A 19,416-nucleotide genomic window follows, 5' to 3' on the forward strand; every position below is an offset into this window, starting at 1 on the left:
CAAAGCAGTGTCATGTCAGCCATGAGACCAAACCTGGTTTGAATACTGTATAAATGCACAGCAGGCCAGAGAGGTTTGGTGCTGTGCTGCTCTGACATGAACTGCTGTGTCTTCCTGCCACATTTGAGTTTGTAACTGCAGTTTGACTCTTCAGCTAAGAATGCTGACACCCTGGGGGTGCTTACAGAGCGGGCTGGAGCTGAGCTAATCTTTTCAGAATGAAGAGTACTTGTAAGCCAGTTTCTTTTTGCTATTTTTTTGTTCTGCTTTATACATTTTCCTTTTAAACACTATTGATCATGAAATATTTGGGAATAAACTAAAAAGAAAAATATCTTTTGGATTCTTGCTAGCTTGCTGTGGAGGGGGGAGATGGTGTGGTATTTTAAAGAGTTTGCAGAGAGCTTCCTCCTCTAGTCTGCCCTAGTGAGACCACATCTGGAGTATTGTGTCCAGTTCTGGGCTCCCCAGTTCCAGAGGGACAGGGATTAACTTGAGAGAGTCCAACAGAGGCTACAAGGATGATGAAGGGGCTGGAACATCTGTCTGATTGAGGAAAGGCTGAGAGACCTGGGGCTGTTTAGTCTGGAGAAGAGAAGGCTGAGAGGGGATCTTATTCATGTCTATAAATATCTGAAGGGTAGGTCTCAAGAGGAAGGGGCCAGTCTCTTTTCAGTGGTGCCCTGTGTGATAGCATGAGGGGCAATGGATGCAAACTGGAACACGGGAAGTCCCATCTCAACATGAGGAAAAACTTCTTTCCTGTGAGGGTGACAGAGCCCTGGGACAGGCTGCCCAGAGAGGTTGTGGAGTCTCCTTCTCTGGAGACTTTCAGACCTGTCTGGAGGCCTTTCTGAGTGATCTGCCCTGGGTGTTCCTGCTGCAGCAAGAGGATTGGACTCCATGATCTCCAGAGGTCCCTTCCAGCCCCTACCATTCTGTGATGTCTCAATAACAAACTCTTCCAGAAATACTTAAATTATCACCCATGGTAATCTGGTGTCAGTTTCTTTGGAAACAAATTCTAAACTCTGGTCAGAGTTTAGGTAAGGAATAGTTGAGGAATGGGCTGTTTCGGTTTTTGCACTAAATAACACTGACCATCTGTGTGTGTTTTGTGAATATTTTTTTCCTCATTTTAGGGTAAAAAGTTACCATACAGTCTTGGAGCAGATGCTGAGGAAGGAGAAGTTTCAGATGAGGACAGTGCTGATGAAATTGAAGACGACTGCAAATTAAAGCCCTGCTATGTATGTGCAGATACAGTTTCCAGGACTGTTACATCTCTACATCACTTATGTTTACTGCAGAATCCTACTTACAGTTTTTAACTTTGATTTCTAAGTCAGTTCATTAAGATATAGAAGTTATGTACTTCCACATGTTGTTTGGAAATGGCCACTTTGTCATTTTAAATCACATAAGTAACAGATTTAAGTACTGTAGGTGCACTAGACTAAAAGCACTGGTGCCAGCATTATGAGCATTCTGGGCTCTGTTCAGGTAGAAGGTGTAGAACTGAGGACCATGACATGATGGGATTCCTGCACAGTTTCTAGATGAAAATGTTGAAAGGAGACACAATGAAAAAAATTTGAGGTGTGAAACACTTTCATTTTCTATCCTTCTGTTTCTTTTTTTGACACTGAAGAGTGTGTTCTGTTCCTTTTGTTTCTTAAGTCTTAGTTTATTTTTCTGCTGTTCATGGCACGTGTAATGTTCCCTCAGACTTTGGTCTCAGAAGGGAGAAACATAATAACCTACTTTAAGTGGATTTTTTTAATGTCTTTCAGAGTAATGGTGCAACTGAGCACCAGGTGGAATCTTTTATAAGAACAAAACTGGAATCTCTGCTAAAAGAATCCCAAATCAGAGACAAAGAGGATCCTGACAGCTTCACTGTGAGAGCACTGCTAAAGGCAACCCATGAGGGTTTAAATCTTAACCTGAAACAGGTATGTGAGGTTTTCCCTTTTGTGTGCTCTGTTGAATAATAGAAAATGCAATGTGTATTGCACGTTTTCCAGGTGAGAAAACTGATAACTTGTGAACAACTTCAGAGTGTTTTATCCAAAGTGAAAACTTAGAACTATTTCAGGAAACTATCTAGTGAGAGATTTTGAATGGTGAAATGTGAAGAGTATGTTGTTTCAATATGTTTTAATTTGGTTTATTCTTCGTAAGACTTGGAAGCAACTAATTCTGTAAGTACCAATATTGCAAACAGGTATCAAACCAGTTTGGTTTTTGTTGAGGCTTTTGGGGGAAGATCCTTTTCTGTTGTCTCAGTCCTATCCAGACTGGTTGTGATAACTGGAAGCATTGTCTTGCTTGTCATGCTCATGGCAGTTTTGTACAGCAATAAAACACAGGATTGTGCTCCTACTGCCACAAGCAAGGCTGTGTTTTTTCATGCCCAGACTTTATTTTATCAGGAATGGTATGATTTTTTCTTTTTTGCCATCAAACTATTTTTGTAAAACAGTAAAATGTATTGGAACTTTGAGTGCATCCACAGACAGCACCTCGAACCTGTGGTCACCATACTTTGACCTCAACAGGATGCAAAGCCCTGTTATCTTCAATTACAGGGGGAACTGTTTTGTGGGGGATGTGCCCACCCTGTCACCCGTGTAGTCTTAAAGGTCAGATTCCTGTGTCTCTGGTTTCTGCTCATCTTCCCATTCTGCAGGGTTTATGTAGTTCTTGCCTCTTTCTTCAAGGCTGTGGCTGTGAGTTTTGCCTGAAGCCAGGTTTAACTACAGAAACATACTCAGCTTGTGCTCACCTTGAGACATCTGGCCAAAGCTGCATTGTAGTGGGAAGAGGCTGTGAAAAGTCCACATTGATCTGTTAGGGGAGGTTCCCCCCAGTTCTCTTTTCCTTTGTGGCTATTTTCAAGAACAGTTTCAAATACTGTTGTGTTTGATGTTGCTTGCCTCTTTTTGCTAGACTGTTTTCACTACCTCATTGCTTGTTGCCTTGAGCAGTGTTAGCACTTGTATTTTCCCTTATTGTTGGTCTTGCCAAGCTATCAAGTTTATAAAGAAGTTAGAAAAGTCTAGTAATGAGTTTTTGGATTTCAATTTGTGTTCACAGAGCAGTGTATGGTGTTGAGCTTTTAGCTCACTTTTATTCTCATGTGCAATCCCTGTACTCTTGGAATAGTGAATCAGGGTGATGTACTTAGGTAAGTTTCAACTTGTATTAGGTAGAAACTTTGTCCTTCAGAGACTGTAGCAGATTCCTTAAAATCACTTCCAAAGTTACCTAGTCACACTTCTTGTTGCACTCTCTCTGCACAGAACCTGGACACAAAAGAAAGCGGGAAAAAGTCACACGGTCGGTCGTTAATGAGCAACTTTGGTAAACACAAAGTAAGTAAAAAGAGACTCTGTTTGCTGTTCTAGGTCTGACAATGCTCTAGAGGTGCTGGGTGTGTTCTACTGCTAGAGACAAGCATGGGGGGCATGGGGGCAGTGAGGAGGGATTGTGGTTACACTTGGTATATTTATTGCTGTTAGCAGTTTAGAAAGCCTTCTAAAGGTGATCAGGCAAGCTCAAAAAAAATCTGGCCTGACCAAAAAGATCATTTTTACTAGTGATGTGGAATTGCTGGTGTTCTGATCCAACTTGCAGCAGCAGAAGAGCAAAGCAGACATATACCTTGGTGTGTTCCTGTGTTCCAGACCCCTGTGCTCAGAGCTGGTTCTGCTCACGGCCCAGTTTCACTCCGTTCCATACCCTGGGCAGTGCTGTGCAGAGCGTGCTCTTACTGCCTGGCCTCTTGCTCTAGGGCACTGCTGTGACTGAGTACTGCCTCTGGGCTCCTCCTTTGTAAAACTGTTCTCTTCTGATCTCTTGACAGTTTTGCATATATTCTTTTTATGTGTTTGTGTAGCTGCTGGGTCAAATTTTCTGCTTGGCTGGGTCTTCGCTGCGGCAGCTCTATTGAACCAAGCAGGAGCTGATATAATTCAGATGTGTGAGGTTTCATTTTACAGCTGGACAGGCAGCAGCCACCAAAAGGGACAGTGTGCCCAGGTGTCCTCCCCTCCCCATACCCTGACAAATGTGTTCCTGTCACCTGCCTCCCCTGTTCCCACACTCCCACGATGCCTCGAGGCTTGGATTTATTTGACATAGCCTCAGTAGGAGCTGGTTCAACCAACAGCTTCTTCTTCCCCAAGTGGATTAGCTAATACCAAGTAGAGCAGCAGATGGGTCTGTGCATGGGGCAGGTCTGCAGCAGTCACTGTGCCACTAGCACTTTCTCTGCCCCAGCCTTCTGGTCACCCCAGCTCCTCCTCAGCATCATCCCTGGGGGAAGCTGCAGCCGAGCAGGGGACACACTAATTGATGATCTGAGCAGCAGTTCAGGAAAAACAGCAGTTATTAAATACTTCATAGAGCTTAATCTATGGCTTGTCTGCCCGGAAGCCAGCTAGGAGCCATCAGAAATTCTCTATGCAGACTCATATTTACACTTTGATTATAAGCTCAGAGCTGCTGAAAGTGCTCATATTTCTTTCAGCAGCTTTAGCTAAGTGCACATTATTCACACATGTGCTGAGATCTGCAAGTACCTGTGGTGCATGATAGTGGACACTTCACAGAGGAACCTGTGCTCCCTGCTGGGAAAACAAGTGCTGTGGAATGAGGTGTCAGACAAAAGTCAGCCACTAAAACTGCTGCTTACACTGAGGACTGGGAAGCATGTCAGTAGTTTAGTTACTTTATTTAGCTAGTTATCCTAATGGAGATAGCAGGTTGGGTAGCCCATTTGTTTCATCTCTGCTGAAACAAATGAGAGTATATATAGATATTAATTTATTTTTCAATAATTGTATTGTAGACTGAGGCAACAGGGGCATCCAGTAACTTCCCCCTTATGCCCTTCCAGCTAGAGGGATGCCTGGGAAGCATGGCTACTATTGATATTTTTGCAGGTACAGACTTATCCACCCAGGCATATTGATTTGTGGTGTTTTCAACCAGCTTTTCAAACTCTTTAAAAGCTACCAGTGAAGGAACAGACATTAAGACTGGCTGTTCCTGCAAGTTAACTGCAGGAAACCTCCACAGTGCAGATCTTCAGATTCCAAAACTGAAACATACCAATGATTTCCAACATAGTCAACTTTATTTCAGCACTAAAGACAGCAAACTAAGTTATGTACATTATAGGTTTGTCACAGCAGGAGAAAAGAAATCTGTGCTCACTGAGCATCTAGCCATTTGAGCACAGGGACAAGGAGCTCTCAGTGATAATGTTAATTACCTCTTGATGAGAAGGAAATTAAGCTCTCACTTGAAGCTATAGTTAGTGTTGCAAAAAATGTAATGTTGTTGAAATTGGAAACTGTATTCTTAGGTGCTTATGAAAAAAGCTGCTTTTGAGATTTTAATCTTTTTATTGTAACTATTTTCTTTATACTGTAACAAATGAGAATAATTTGAATGCTTGTACACGTGGCTCAAAAGGCAGCAGAAGGATGATGTTTGAAAATTTTGCCCAGACTCTGCTGTGCTCAACTTCATGAATCAATTTGTTAAATTTTCTAAACTGGTTTTGGGGGGAAGGCTGGGAGGAAGGCATCCTGAGGTGGAAGGGAATGCACTGTACATTTAGATCCTTCTGTTGTTAATTATGACATGATCCATTAGAATATCAGTAGGACCAGTGCCAGTGTACTGGGGACAGTGGAGAAACATTGCCTTCTCACACCAGGGGGCAAGCTGCAGAATACACAGGGGTCTGCATTGGAACAGCCAGTTTGCAGAAATAAATTATCTTCAGGCTTGTATTTGTCTGCTAGCCAGCAGATAGACCTGCTCCATGGCTGCAGGCTTGGGCCCTTGGGGTTGGGTGGAGTGAGATCAGGGCACAGATGCTTTGTGCTGGCTTTCCTTCTCCATGGGTGTGGAAACACTTGACGTCCCACCCAGAGATTTCTGCTGTCAAACCCCCAGGGGTCATTCTGGGCCTCTGCTCTAAACCTGCTGCTGCTCAGCCACCTACCTCCTGATGACAGAGACGTGCATTTATGGAACCAGCCCATCAACTGACAGAGCTGTGCTTGGTTCTCTCCCAACAGAAAGCTGTGAAGGCAACATCCAAATGCCATAGTGCATCAGATGATGAAGAAAGCCAGCAAAACTCCTCTGGGAAGGAAACGGGGCAGCTCCACAGGTGAGCTATGTTTTACAGCTCAGTTAAAGCTAGAGACATGTTACTACTACTACTATTTGCATGTTACTGCCCCAGGGAAGCCTGTTCTTAAGAGCAGGTCATATTTTGCTGTGACTGCTGTAGACCAGTATTTTGATTGTGTAGTTTCTCAGAGGTTGCAAATAGCAATTACCCTTAAGCTGATGTGTGATAGTAATACTTTTCTAATGGAAAATGCCAATCTACATTTTACATGCTGTAAATAGTGCTCAGAGAAAACTGTTTAGGCCAAACAAGGGTACATCACAGCCCAGCCAGCTTTATTACATCTCAGAATAGAAAGAAAAAGCAATCAAAAAGTGCTATTGAGAATGCCTTTGTTGTCACTGAAATGCTCCATTTTCAGACACAGCTCAGAGCAGTCTGCCTTGGTTTTGTTGGGCAGAGCCATGGTGCAACTATTTAGTATGTTTTAAAGGAAAGATTTTGTTTGTCTAGTGTGATTGCAGAGGTACAAGGGGAGCAGTCATTTCAGATCCCTCTCTGAGATTTGCCGCGTGGTTCGCAGCTGTTTATTTCCTTACTGATGAAGAGAAAGGGGGATTGAAATGTGCTTTAAATATTGAAAAAATCCCATTTTTTAAATTGTATGAAATACAACCCAGCAGACTGGCTCGTCGGAGGAAAACAGTGAAGCTGTGCAGGGCTCTGTCTGACCTCGTGGTGTACACCAACTCCGTGGCAGCCCAGGACATAGTAGATGATGGTAAGGCTGCTGGCACGAGGCTTACACACACCTCTTTCTCTTTCCTGTTTGAATGGGGAACATTTCTGTGTTCTCAAGGTTTCCCTGTTTTTCAAAGGTGTTTTAAAAGCAGAGTGGTTAGTTATCTGTCCCATTTACTGAAATATGGAGAAAACAATAAAGCACCCTGAGAAATGTCCTTTCCCTAGGTTTCTTATGACATTTGTGTTTTAGTAGGAGTTTTTAAAATGAAGCTTTTTCAAATCCCTTCCTGGTTTCACAGTTTTATGGAATTTATCATCATAGCATCACAGAATGGTAGGGGAATGGAAGGGATCTCTGGAGATCATCTAATCCAACCCCCTGCCAGAGCAGGACCAAATCTAGGGCAGGTCACACAGGAACACATCCAGACAGGTCTGAAAGTCTCCAGAGAAGGAGACTCCACAACCTCTCTGGGCAGCCTGTCCCAGGGCTCTGTCACCCTCACAGAAATGAAGTCTTTCCTCATGTTGAGGTGGGACTTCCTGTGTTCCAGTTTGCATCCATTGCCCCTCATGCTATCACTGGGCACCATTGAGAAGAGGTTGGCTCCTCTTTCTTGACACCCACCCCTCAGATATTTGTAGACATGAATAAGACTCCCTCTCAGTCTTCTCCAGACTAAACAGCCCCAGGTCTCTCAGCCTCTCTGGAATAGTTTGAGTTGGGAGTGACCTTAAAGCTCCAGGCCCCCTTCCACTAGACCAGGTTGCTTCAAGCCCCATCCATCCTGGCCTGGAACACTCCAATGTTAAGTGCCATTTAGCAACGTAACAGATGTGAGTTGTGACAAATAGATGTGACCTGCTCAGAGAGCGTGTGGTCACAGTAGGCACGTGATTTGCATGTGACACGATCTATCATTGTAGCTTTGTACTAAATCTAATGTTCCCCTTGAATAACATCAGTTCAACTGAGGTCTGAGCTCAGGCCCCTGTCTCCCTTGGGCATTCCAGTCCCTTGGGTTGCTTTGTAACTTGTTTAATTTAACTATGCGCACAGGATCAACGGGGAACGTGCTGTCCTTCAGTGAGAGCAGAGCCCACCAAGCAGTGCAGCAGAAGGCTGAGCAGTTCATGCTCTACAACCAGAAGCAGCTGACACGGATCTACCCGTCAGCCTATCGGATTGACTCCAGCAACTTCAATCCCTTACCTTACTGGAATGTTGGCTGCCAGTTGGGTAGGTGTTGCAGGAGTAGCTTACTTCCCACTTCTTGTGTATGTGCTTAGGAAATACCTGACACCTGTGTCTTCTCTTTCAACAGTGGCACTGAACTACCAATCTGAAGGACGTGTGATGCAATTAAATGATGCAAAATTTAGGGTAAATGGCAACTGTGGTTATGTCCTCAAACCTCAGCAAATGTGCAAAGGTAATGTCCCGCTATACATTGATTACTGTGTCAAGCCTTTCAGAAAATGGCTTCATGGTGAAGTTGCCAAGGCACAAAGAAGAAAAATGAAAACATTCTAGAATCTTTCATGTTCCATAAATCCATAATTTTACTGTATTTCGAAGTTCATACTATTTTTGTCCTTGAAAAATGGTGTCTGACTCTCAGACTGTGTAAGGAAGCAGCTTACTCATCCCTAGTTGCCTCTTCTCATTAATATCTGGGCAGCTGTGCAAGAAACATGATCAGAGTGCTGATCCAGGTTAGAACTATTGTTTTTTTTAGAAGCTACTGCTTTACAGAAAGTTTTGTTTCAAAGGAGCATTGATCTTGCAAACCCCTGCTATTAGAGGGTTCTTTTCTGTTTTATAATCATGTAAACAAGGGCTGCTCAGCTCAGTAAAGGTTGTAAGAAAGTGAAATGGAATCTTGAAATTCATTAACAGCTGCTCCTGCTCTGTAAGATGCTTGCTTATGCCTGAGTTTTGACTAGACATGTGCATCCTGGGGGTGAGGTTTATTCCAGGTATCTTTCTCTTTACCCTTCTCATCCCTTGCCATCTTTTAGGCACATTCAACCCCTACTCTGCTGATCCACTTCCTGCCAGTCCTAAAAAGCAGCTTATTCTGAAGATCATCAGTGGGCAGCAGCTACCTAAGCCTCCTGACTCAATGTTAGGGGACAGAGGAGAGGTAAGCTACTGTGGTACCAAGGCTTCCATGCGAGCTCCTGGAGTGACATGGCAGCATGTGACTCAAAGAAACACCCTCCTTATTTAAATACACCCAATGCATTTCACAGTGTCAAGCTTTTGGTCACTAAATACTACATTTTCCCACTGAGCCTGTATCCTACACACGGTGTTTAAGAACTGATTTGTTTCATATTTTGAGGGTGACTTTGAAAATTAGTCATAGCTGACCACAGCTCTCGGGAATACAAACCAGGCATCAACCTGCACCTCATGAAGTCACCTCCCATCATTGTGCTGCTTGAAAATTCATGTGAATCAAAGGCTTTTGAATTCTTATATGAATTTAAATTAACTCTCTGCGTGAATTTCCTTGAAAATTGACCTTTGCTTGTACCACGGGCTTGCTTTTAAACTACTTTGTTTTTAAAAAATAGATAATAGATCCCTTTGTTGAGGTGGAAATTATTGGGTTACCTGTTGACTGCTGTAAAGATCAAACCAGAGTGGTTGACGACAATGGTAAGATAATTTAGCTCATTTCCTCTTCTTAGAGTAAAATATTAAGTAATTACAAATGATTATTAAAAAATCTTTTATTACTTTCTAAATTGCAAAGCTTCTTACCTGATGAAATCAAATGATTGTATTTTAACAAATTCTGCTTTCTAGACAGAGTTTCTGGTGCAGGGAAACAAACAAGGTGTGAAGGACAAGAAGTGCTCCACACTATTTCTCTATTGGGTTGTTCTTAAATCTCCATTACACAGAAATTCCAAATATTTTTTATATAAAAGACATGTATAACTTCAAATGAAATGAAAACAAATCATGTCTTAGGCAGTTTCACTGCTTCCTCATAGGAAGGAGATGAAGAACTGAGAGGTATAATCTGTTGCAGCAGGAGGGGTGGCCTTCAGTTCTCATTGGCAGTTGTAAAACCATGAGAGGAAAAAAGGCAGTAGTTCCCCTTTGTTTTGGTCTGTCTTTAGCCTGCCATAGTTTTGCAAAACAACAGCTTGCCTTGGTATCCCTGCCTGCTACCCAAGCACAACCATTTTGTTTGTAAAAGCAGCCCAAGAGACAGATCTCTCACTTTTAATTACTTTCATGATGGAGAGCGAGAGCATCTAGATGAGCAATAAGTAATGAGTGTTCATTTGTACATTTGATTTGCCTGTTCCTGTGCCTCTCGCATCATGAAAATTGAAGATAGTGCTTGCTGTGGACTTGTTTCCCAAAATTTCTGTTTGTTTTACAGGGTTTAATCCTGTTTGGGAGGAGACACTCACTTTTACCATCCACATGCCTGAAATAGCTTTGGTGCGTTTTCTTGTTTGGGACCATGACCCTATTGGGCGCGATTTTGTTGGACAAAGGACTCTGGCCTTCAGCAGCATTGTTCCTGGTTAGTCCCTCTTGTCTTCCTTGACCTACAGATCTATCTAACTGAAGAGCAAACACCTTTGGCCCTAAAGTTCAAGATGGGGTTATCAATGCAGGATACATGCCTGTATCTCTGAGACTTCATATCGGAGCTTGGAGGATTCTACTGGTGTCTTAGGGTGGAATATCCACCATTACCTGAAGGAGTTTGGGTATCTGTGCTTTTGGAAGTTGTTACTGGTGTCTTATTTATAACTTGGAGGCAATTTGTGCTGGGGGGGGCTTGGAAAGCCTGTAAGAATGTACGTTTTACTAAAGGCATACGGTAGCTTACCATATGTATTTCACTTTTATAGACAGGTCCTGCAGTTGTGCATAAAATGCAAACTGTTAATTATTTGTGGTTCCATATCCATGTTTTACTAGGTTATCGTCATGTGTATCTGGAAGGGCTGACAGAAGCATCCATATTTGTTCACATAACCATTAATGAGATCTATGGAAAGGTGGGTATATCTGGAAATGTACATCTCTTACGAGGTGTGTTTGCTTTAATTCTTCTGACAAAAACAGATTTAAACATACCACAGAACTTCATGGGATCTGTGTGCTTCCTAAATGATTCTCACAGCTTAGGTTTGTGGCAGGCTGTACCTGGGATCAGCAGTACCTAGCTCTCTGGCACCCATCAGCAATGCAGTTTGAACACGTGGTTCAGACCATACAGCAATGAAAAAGCACAGTGTCTGATTCTCTGTTGCCCTCAGCTCAATGTCTGCATTTCCACTCCTACCTGTGTGGGTACCTTCATGCACCGCCGAGTGTCAGCATGCCCGAGGAACCAAACTGCAGGTCCTCCTCTGCAGTGTTTTCTCTGCGGAGCACTGAGCCAGGGCAAAGCCCTGCCCAGGAAACCTTGGGCTCTCTCCAGTTGAGGCACTGCAGTGACAGCACAGGCACGCTTCTGTCGGGGTGCTTGGGAAGCACAAGGGTGTAGCTCATGGTCTGGGAGTTCCTTGCAGGTCACCACCCAGGAAAGCATAGCAGCCTGTTACTCTGTCCTAGCATGCACGTACCTCAGGATGTTCTTTGCACCTAACTATTATCATGTCTAGATTCAGGAAGTACATTTCCTTCAGTGTGCTGAACTAATTTCACTGTTGATGTTGAGAACTGTAATCGCACCAGAACATGGTATTTGACCAGCTAGCTATTTTTAGCAGCTAACTTAAGCTTTAAATCTTTTAGGCTTAAGTGTGTGCATTTTGCTTTTCTGCAAGGTTACCAAGGAAAGCTCAGTGGAACAGAGGGAGAAAATAAGCTAGGTAAGGCCTAGGGGCTGGGATTTGGTGTAGTTCAGATCCTCACTTAACTCCACTACCTTTATCCCACTGATCCCATTAGCTCTGTGCTGTAAGCACTGAGGTGTCTGCCTTGCCCTTGGCACCCTTGTCTCAGCACAGGGACCAGCATTTCTGTGTACTTACCTGCTCTGGCTCTCCTAGTGTCCCTCCTACCAGGGAGGAGAACCATGGGGTGGTGGGGGCAATGGCACATGTTCTGTGCACACCAACTGGGTTTTAGTATCCAAGGTGGGCTTTATGTCTCCTAGATCTGTGCAACAAGAGAAGCAGCAGCAACAGCTTACAGTGTCCCTGCAGTGTGTAGCTGGAGCTGAACACATCTGGGTGCCCCTGTCACAGCACCTGCAGTTCTGGTGACAGTCTGTACAGGAGCCTGTTTGGCTGCTGCTCTTGGCTCATGTGCTCTTCAAAGAATAGGCAAGAAAATAGTAAAAAAGTAGCTGCATAGGGAAAACAAATGATGATAAAAGAAGAGGAGGAAAATAAAAGATCAATTGAGATTTGATCTCCGTGCCACTTAGTCTATCCCTCTGATGCACGCCTTGATGATGAGCTCTGTTACTGCTTCTAATGTACAAACAAAGGCTGATTGCACATTTGTGTCCATGTAAGTGAAGATATCTAGCCAAGTTCTGAGAGTGACTGACATTAGACTGATAAATAGCTTTAAATTTTTTGCGGTAGAAGGATTATATTTACAGCTGATGTACTGTTACCTTATTTGCATGTATCACAGTCTTGAAAACAGAAGCCAAATGTATTTGCATTTTTTTGCCTTTCAGTGGAGCCCTTTAATCCTCAACCCCAGTTACACAATATTGCACTTTCTAGGAGCCACAAAGGTAGACTTCATTAGCATGCACTTTGCACTTGCTGGGCACAGATTCCTCAAATGGTTCCTAATCGCATGATCTGCAGCTAGCAAACTTTTATCATTCCTCATTCAGAGACTGAAACATCTGAGTGTTGCTTTGATGAAGCCCATGCATAAAACTCCCAAGTTGCTGTGTCGCCTGTCGCTGCAGACGCTTCTTGCGGTCTTGTCATCTCTGATTAGGAGACTTGGAGCACACTCTCTTGTGATTGTGGCAGGCTGCCATCCTAATGAGGAGGAATTTGGACATGCATGAATTCATGGAGACCTGTGCTGATGGCTCCTCGGTCACAGGAGATGTGAATTGCTCGGTGTGAATTTTTTGCTTTGCTGCTTTTTTAACTTTTGCCTTCATCGCTCATAAATACTCTGAAAGCAGCCCTTTCCATCATCCTGGTTGTGTAACAGTCTGAACTGACTCCAGACCGTGGTTATTCTTGTCCTTTCAGAACAAGCAGCTGATGGGCCTCAGAGGGTTGTTTAACAAGAACCCCAAGCACAGCCCTGCTGAGAGCAGCGGGCACTACGTACGGAAGCGATCCATCGGCGACCGCCTCCTGCGCCGCACGGCCAGCGCGCCGGCCAAGGGTCGGAAGAAAAGTAAGATGGGCTTTCTGGAGGCTGCTGAGATGAGGGACAGCGCTTCGGAGCCAGCAGACCTGAGAGACAAAGACGGAGTCGTTAGGCGCTCGAGCCGGAGCTTGCAGGCACGTCCTGTTTCCATGCCCGTGGACAAATACCTTCTTGTAGGGCTGCCGTGCCCAGAAGGCGAAAGTGCCCGAGATGCCAAAGGACAAGAAAACATATCTGGTAAGATGCTTCCAAAATTACTTTTGGTGTAGGAATTTGAATTAGTCTCTGGAAACCCTTAGTTCTGCAGTCTCTGCGCAAGTAGTTTTATTCAACTCAAGGAAGAGTTGATGGCCAAAGCTACATATACTTAAGATTGTAGTATTTTAACAGCTCCTTGAAGTCTGATAAGTGACACTCTGGAAAGCTGTCTACTCTCCTAACTAGGCAAATGAATTAGTTATTTCTGCGAGTGCTTTTAAGAGGACACTTGCCAAATTCCCTTTTGTAGTTTAAGAACCAACCTTTGATTCTACTTCATCAATCTCTGGTTTGCTCCTGTCTGTTTACTGTTGCAAATGGAGGTGCTGGCATGGTGGGTTTGCTCTCTGCTTTTGCATGGAGGAAGGACAGCATGCAGCCTATGTTTTTGGGAATCGTATGTAAAGACTACTGCAGACTTTCACACAGATTTAGAAGGGGTGGAAGTTGGTCAGACTTTGTATCCATCAGTCTTGATATTATCCTCCTAAATTAATCAAATTAAGTAATCTAGGTTATATGGAAAGCATGTGTTAGGATAAAATCTTGGTCTTGTATTATTGATACACGATACCATTTCGTTCTTAAAATAGCTTTTATGTGTTTTCAGCAATAATAGACTTGGCTTTGAAATCCAATTACTCCCATGACTCAGGAAAAACAGTGTTTAACCTGCCCTTATATTTGATTTACTGGAATATTTAAATAAGTCTGGGAAACTTTGAACACAATGGCTGTAACACATTAGACCTGTTGTCTCCATCCGGAGCTTCTCCCTAGTCCAGGAGATGAATGCTCCTTTTGGGGGCTGCCTTTGTTTGGGAAGAGCATGTGCACTCCTACAAGCTGTCCCTGTGAGCCTGCAGACCCAGCCAGATCCCCAGTGTCTGGTCAGCTCTGACCACCCAGCCTTTCTGCAGCCAGTCCCACCAGGCTGTTCCTCTGCTGGTGCAGCCAGAAGCTACATCTCGGCCACAGAAGGATGCAGAGAGCACCCCCAGAACCTCTGTTGGCTCAGGGGTGATGGAAATGCTGCTCAGCTCTGAATGTTTCCAGCTGCAGAGCAGCAGCTTCCAGCAACCATAGGAGCCAGTCTAAAATGGAAGCACCACTAGGCACAGATTAGAACAACATGTTGTTGAGCACCCTTTGTTCTACCTACCCCTAGCTGTGGCTTTGAAGGAGCAGATAATCTGGATGTTGCCTTGTAAAAGAAGTTACTAAGGAGAAACAGCAAGTGAAATCAAGTATTTTTTTCTTCCACTGTGAGAAGAAACTTTAGACAGGAAAAAAGATATTCCTGGTAAAGGAAGTAAATTCTGAAATGCTGCATCATGAATTGAAGCATCCTCTAGATAAACTCGTGAAGATGACACAGTTCAGCTGTTTTTCACAACAGATGTAATAATTTCTTAGATATTTTGTCCTAAAAATGCTATAAAGGCACAAAATTCTTTTAGAAGAACCTTCCACGCTTTCTGGAGGTCATGGGTATTCACTTACAGCAAAAATACCCTTTGCAGAAAACACAGGCTCTGGTGAGCTGACCTAAAAAGCTGTCACAGGGAATAAATCCTGCTCCTTCTACCTTTGAGAGGACTAGCTCCTGTCTGTTGGAGTCTCTGTAAGATGTAAATTTCTGTCACCTTAGACATAAAGAAGTGAGAGATGGAGACGACATTCCAGATAGAGTCCTCTCCTGTCCCTGAAGGACCTTCATCCTGCTCTGTGCTGCAGGGCCATCCCAGGCTCTCATGACTGCAATAGATGCTGGTAGAAGATAAAAAATGAAATCCTTAAATTGTAACATTTTACAATAACTAGATATAAAAAACAGTCTGGAGTCCATCTACGTGATGCTTTCTGCTCAGCTCTTTTAAGCATGCATCTTGTATCAAAGTATTGTTTTTTTAACAGAGCTGTTTTGTTCTGTCTTTATTGCCATGCTTCTTTATAATACAAATCTGACTAGGAACACAGCTGAAGGTAATACCACGTGCAAGCTCTGATATGGTCCCTCATTAACATGATTTGCAACAAATATTACATCACCTGTTTGATGTAACAGGCATTCAAAGGCAGTGTCAGTGAAGTGCCTGCAGTTGTATTTTTCCATTTATTCATATCACTCAGATAATTTGTACTGAACATGCACAACCCCATAATTAAGTTCTGTCACAACTGTACCTAATTTTGCGTTCTCCATTTGTCTGTCTAAGGAGGAAATAGTTGTTAATAAACAGAACACAATATTGTATGCAACTAATATGTTTCTTATTTAATTTAGCCAACAGTGATGACAATATAAATGGGAAGGAAACTAACTTGAAAGAATCTGGTTTTCTGTGTTCTGAGAAAACGGCAAATACTTCATATCTGACATCTCGGTTTGAGAAGGAGAGTGACCAGAAGGAGACTACAGCTCACTCTTTGGTACCACCTCTACAGGAGCAACCTGAACATTTATTTTTTGCAAGTGGTGTAGCTGAAACCAATCAGGAGAACAGTCTTTCTGATGAAACTGTCCCTGTAGTGCAGGACTCTGATTTTGAACTTTCCACAGAAAAAACACATGACAAAAACTGCACCGACAACAAAAAGGAAGATGGCACAAAAGGGTCTAAGGAGGACAAAATAGCCCTTCTGGGGACTTCCCTTTCTCAAAAAGTAGAGGTGGGAAATCACAGCTATGCCACCCTCAAGAAAAGCCCTGCAGGACCTCTTCCTTTGACAGACACATCGTCTGTGCTTAGCCCTGACCTCCCTCACGTGCCCTGCGCTTCAGCCGCGCACGACAGTGACATTTCCCGCCTGATTGATGAAGTTTCCTTAGCAAACGAGAGTGAGCTGGACAGTGCTGTCTCAGCTCTGATCGGGCAGTTGGATGTCACAGACGACCAACCTGATCTCACTGTGGTCTCCAGCCTCCATGGTGCTGGCAGCCAGACCCTCGGGGTGACGGCTGCACACCCACACCTGCTTACTACAGATCTCAGCAGTCCCTGTAAGCACATCTTTACAGCCACCCAAGCCACCAAATCCCCTTTATTCTCCACTCCAGACACCACCATGTTCTCCAGCCCTGAGACTACAGAGTATTCTGTGTACACAATTATCCACGAGGCAACTCTTACACCAGCTTCTGAATGTAAGACCCACAGTGAATTAGTTTGCAAGAAAAAGTTAAACAGTATAGAAAATAATTTGCCTATCTGTCCTTGCCCTTCACCCCTCTCTTTGCTAAATGCAGATCCCAAAAAAAAAAGTGGAACACGCTGGGAAGCCCCCAAGTCTGCCAGTCCTTTTGCTTCCAATAGCCTCATCTTTGAGGAGACTCTTGTTGACCTTCCCACTGGTGAGAATTCAGAAAGCAGTGGCCTTGTAGAAGTAGATGGAGATTCTCCAGATCTCTTGGTGACTGCGTGCGAGTATAAAAGGGAAGACATGAGCCAGTTGGCTTCCCCTTTGAAACTGCGGCCAAAGCAGGACATTGGGCGTGGTGGTGAGAGGACCTCTGGGAACAGCACAGCTGTTGAGCTCTGTGCTGCTGCCCTGGACTGCTCGGGGAACTTCAGGACTGCAGGGACTCGGCTCCCTTTTCCCATGTGTGAAAATGTTGGCTTTTTGTATCATCATCGTTCAGATGAGCAGACAAATGTAATGTGTCCCCCCAAGAGGTCCCAGCTCAACTTACACTCACCGGTGCTCAAAAATGCTTTGGCCTTCCCACCTCCTCCAGGCATCAAGCAAACTAGCCCTAGCAAATCCAAGAGCCTTGGTGACTTGACATCAGAGGACATTTCCTGCAACTTTGAAAGTAAGTATCAATACATAAGCAGAGGCTTCATCTCGTCAGGCATGAGAGACAAGAAACTGGCCGCGATGAAGAATCTGCGGCCACATTCGACGGATGCTCTGACGGAGCAGCTGAGGAAGCTGGTGTCCCTGGAGCAGGAGGACAGCTGTGTCACACTCTGCTCCAGGCAGGACCACGAGGACTGCCCCAGGACGCTGGTCAGAAAGCTCTCGTCCCGCAGCCAGAGCCGCGTGCGGAACATCGCCAGCCGCGCGCGGGAGCGGCAGGAGGCCGCCAGCAAGCACCGGCCGCCCGGCACAGGCAGCCTGGCGGGGGTCGTCCTCCGGAACAAGCCTTCAGCATCTCCTCACATCATCAACAGGCATTCCACGGGCTCTTACATCAGCAGGTACCTGAACGGCTTCCCCGGGGGGGACGTGGAGGGCCGAGGAATCCCGGAGGGCGCCTGTGCCGCTTTGCACTATGGCTGCGGCGACCGGCTGCACACACACGAGTCGGTCCTGCAGCTGGAGCCCAGCAGTGATGATCAGCCTGAAATTTATTTCCTGCTGAGACTGTAGATTGTATAAATGTACATCCTCAATGTTTACAAACCCTTTCATTGAAATGAAGGATTTTTAACAAGAAATACTGTTTTGAGGGCTTAAATTATTTAGGAATGTGATTTCGTGCTGGTGATTCAGCCATGATTTAGTGTGCCTGTTCCTGTCAAAGCTTATGTAAACACCAACCACTTTCCATCCTTACGTATGGATTACTTTGATTTAGGAGTGATACAGTGAAGTAGCCTGGGGGCTGTTTGCATGCAGTGAGCATTGTAGCATGTTGCATCTGTAACGGAGGTCGCTGCGTCACGCATGTCAGTGCTCAGCAACTCTGCTGCAGTCGGTGCAGTAGCACTCTGTGCTCCTGATGTCTTTACCCTGCTGTCTGGAAAATAATTTCTAGTGATCACTTTTGGCCTTTTGTGCAAATTCTGCTCAGCGTAGTGCTTTCTGTCCCTGGGGTGAGGCTGCTGATCTGGGACTCCTGCCCAACCAGCAGCAGTCTCCAAATGAGACCCTTCATTAGCACCACTGTTTTCACTCTGGTTTGTACTTAATTATTAATGTTATTTTTACATGTTTTCATGTATGAATTATGATTTCACTGCAAACTGTAGAATTAAGGTTCTACAGTAAAATTTGTACAACTGGGGTTGGTCCAAAGCTGTGAATAATGTGTAGACTTGTCTTCTACCCATTCTATGAAGTATACTAGGAGCTGTCTTTTTGGTCACCATGTTGGGTGCTTGTTTCATGACAGAGTGGAATGTGGGAGTAATTATGCATTTATGAATGGAAAACAATTTCTGCATATTTTGTTATATGATTTTTTATTGGTTATGTGTGCAGCTTCGGTATAGTAGGAGGTCTGTTTTCTGTATATTGGTAATTTTATTGCTAAGTTGTTGTCAGTCAGTGGAATATTTAAAGCTGATGTGGTAGAGTAACTATTTTGACTGTCCACCCTCATCTTTTTCTATGAATGCTGGAAGTGAATTGAGTGAGTAACCTCAAACCCCTGAACCTTCCCCGTAGGGAACAACATAGCTTTATTTTGGTTTTAAGATATTCTTTGCCTTCACTGTAAGTTTTTTCTTATATGTAAAAGACACACCTTTTACCTCTTTCTTTTGTAATGCAGAGTATTATTATTCTTGAAAACATCATTAAAATAGATTTTTAAGCACTTGGTTACATGTTTACTGAAGCTCTTCCCAGCTGCCTTTGGACAGAGATGACATGATGAAGTATGTTGGAGATTGGAAGCACTTGCTTCCTGATAATACATTTGCATTAAAATTAGTGTTTTGTGTTAAAGCAATTTCAGCAGGTATCTTTACAGGATAACCACTTGACCATCTCTCTCTTAATTTACTAGAAATGGAGAGCATTCAGACTGAGAGGGAAGAGCCTGAGGTCCAGAGGAGCTGAGTCCCCACTGCCCTTGCAGAATAGGCAGGTGGAGAACTCTGCCCAGGACTGACGTACATCCTGTTCTCCTGCCTGGGGATGCAGGGCCCAGTCCAAGTGCAGTGCTGTCTCTTTTCCAGGT

The 19,416-nt window shown here is 44.0% G+C and overlaps 1 protein-coding gene across 5 annotated transcripts in view; it reads left to right on the forward strand.

Annotated features, from left to right (window-relative positions):
• The window catches only part of PLCH1 (phospholipase C eta 1), a 71,092-nt gene extending 52,042 nt beyond the window's left edge, over positions 1-19,050 (forward strand). For 2 of the 5 annotated variants that reach the window (XM_051626886.1, XM_051626888.1), the window contains 14 exons: positions 1,143-1,250; positions 1,794-1,955; positions 3,306-3,377; positions 6,099-6,193; positions 6,838-6,938; positions 7,962-8,141; positions 8,227-8,334; positions 8,924-9,048; positions 9,485-9,569; positions 10,309-10,455; positions 10,860-10,939; positions 12,580-12,639; positions 13,121-13,481; positions 15,790-19,050. In XM_051626886.1, the coding sequence (XP_051482846.1) occupies positions 1,143-1,250; positions 1,794-1,955; positions 3,306-3,377; positions 6,099-6,193; positions 6,838-6,938; positions 7,962-8,141; positions 8,227-8,334; positions 8,924-9,048; positions 9,485-9,569; positions 10,309-10,455; positions 10,860-10,939; positions 12,580-12,639; positions 13,121-13,481; positions 15,790-17,879 (3,774 nt within the window). In that variant the 3' untranslated portion in view covers positions 17,880-19,050. The remainder of the gene's footprint in view (positions 1-1,142; positions 1,251-1,793; positions 1,956-3,305; positions 3,378-6,098; positions 6,194-6,837; positions 6,939-7,961; positions 8,142-8,226; positions 8,335-8,923; positions 9,049-9,484; positions 9,570-10,308; positions 10,456-10,859; positions 10,940-12,579; positions 12,640-13,120; positions 13,482-15,789) is intronic. The other 3 variants (XM_051626887.1, XM_051626889.1, XM_051626890.1) reach the window with 3 other exon arrangements.
• The last annotated feature ends 366 nt before the right edge of the window (positions 19,051-19,416 follow it).

The sequence above is a fragment of the Apus apus genome, chromosome 8 (genome assembly GCF_020740795.1).
Source record: "Apus apus isolate bApuApu2 chromosome 8, bApuApu2.pri.cur, whole genome shotgun sequence".
Taxonomy (NCBI): Eukaryota; Metazoa; Chordata; class Aves; order Apodiformes; family Apodidae; genus Apus; species Apus apus.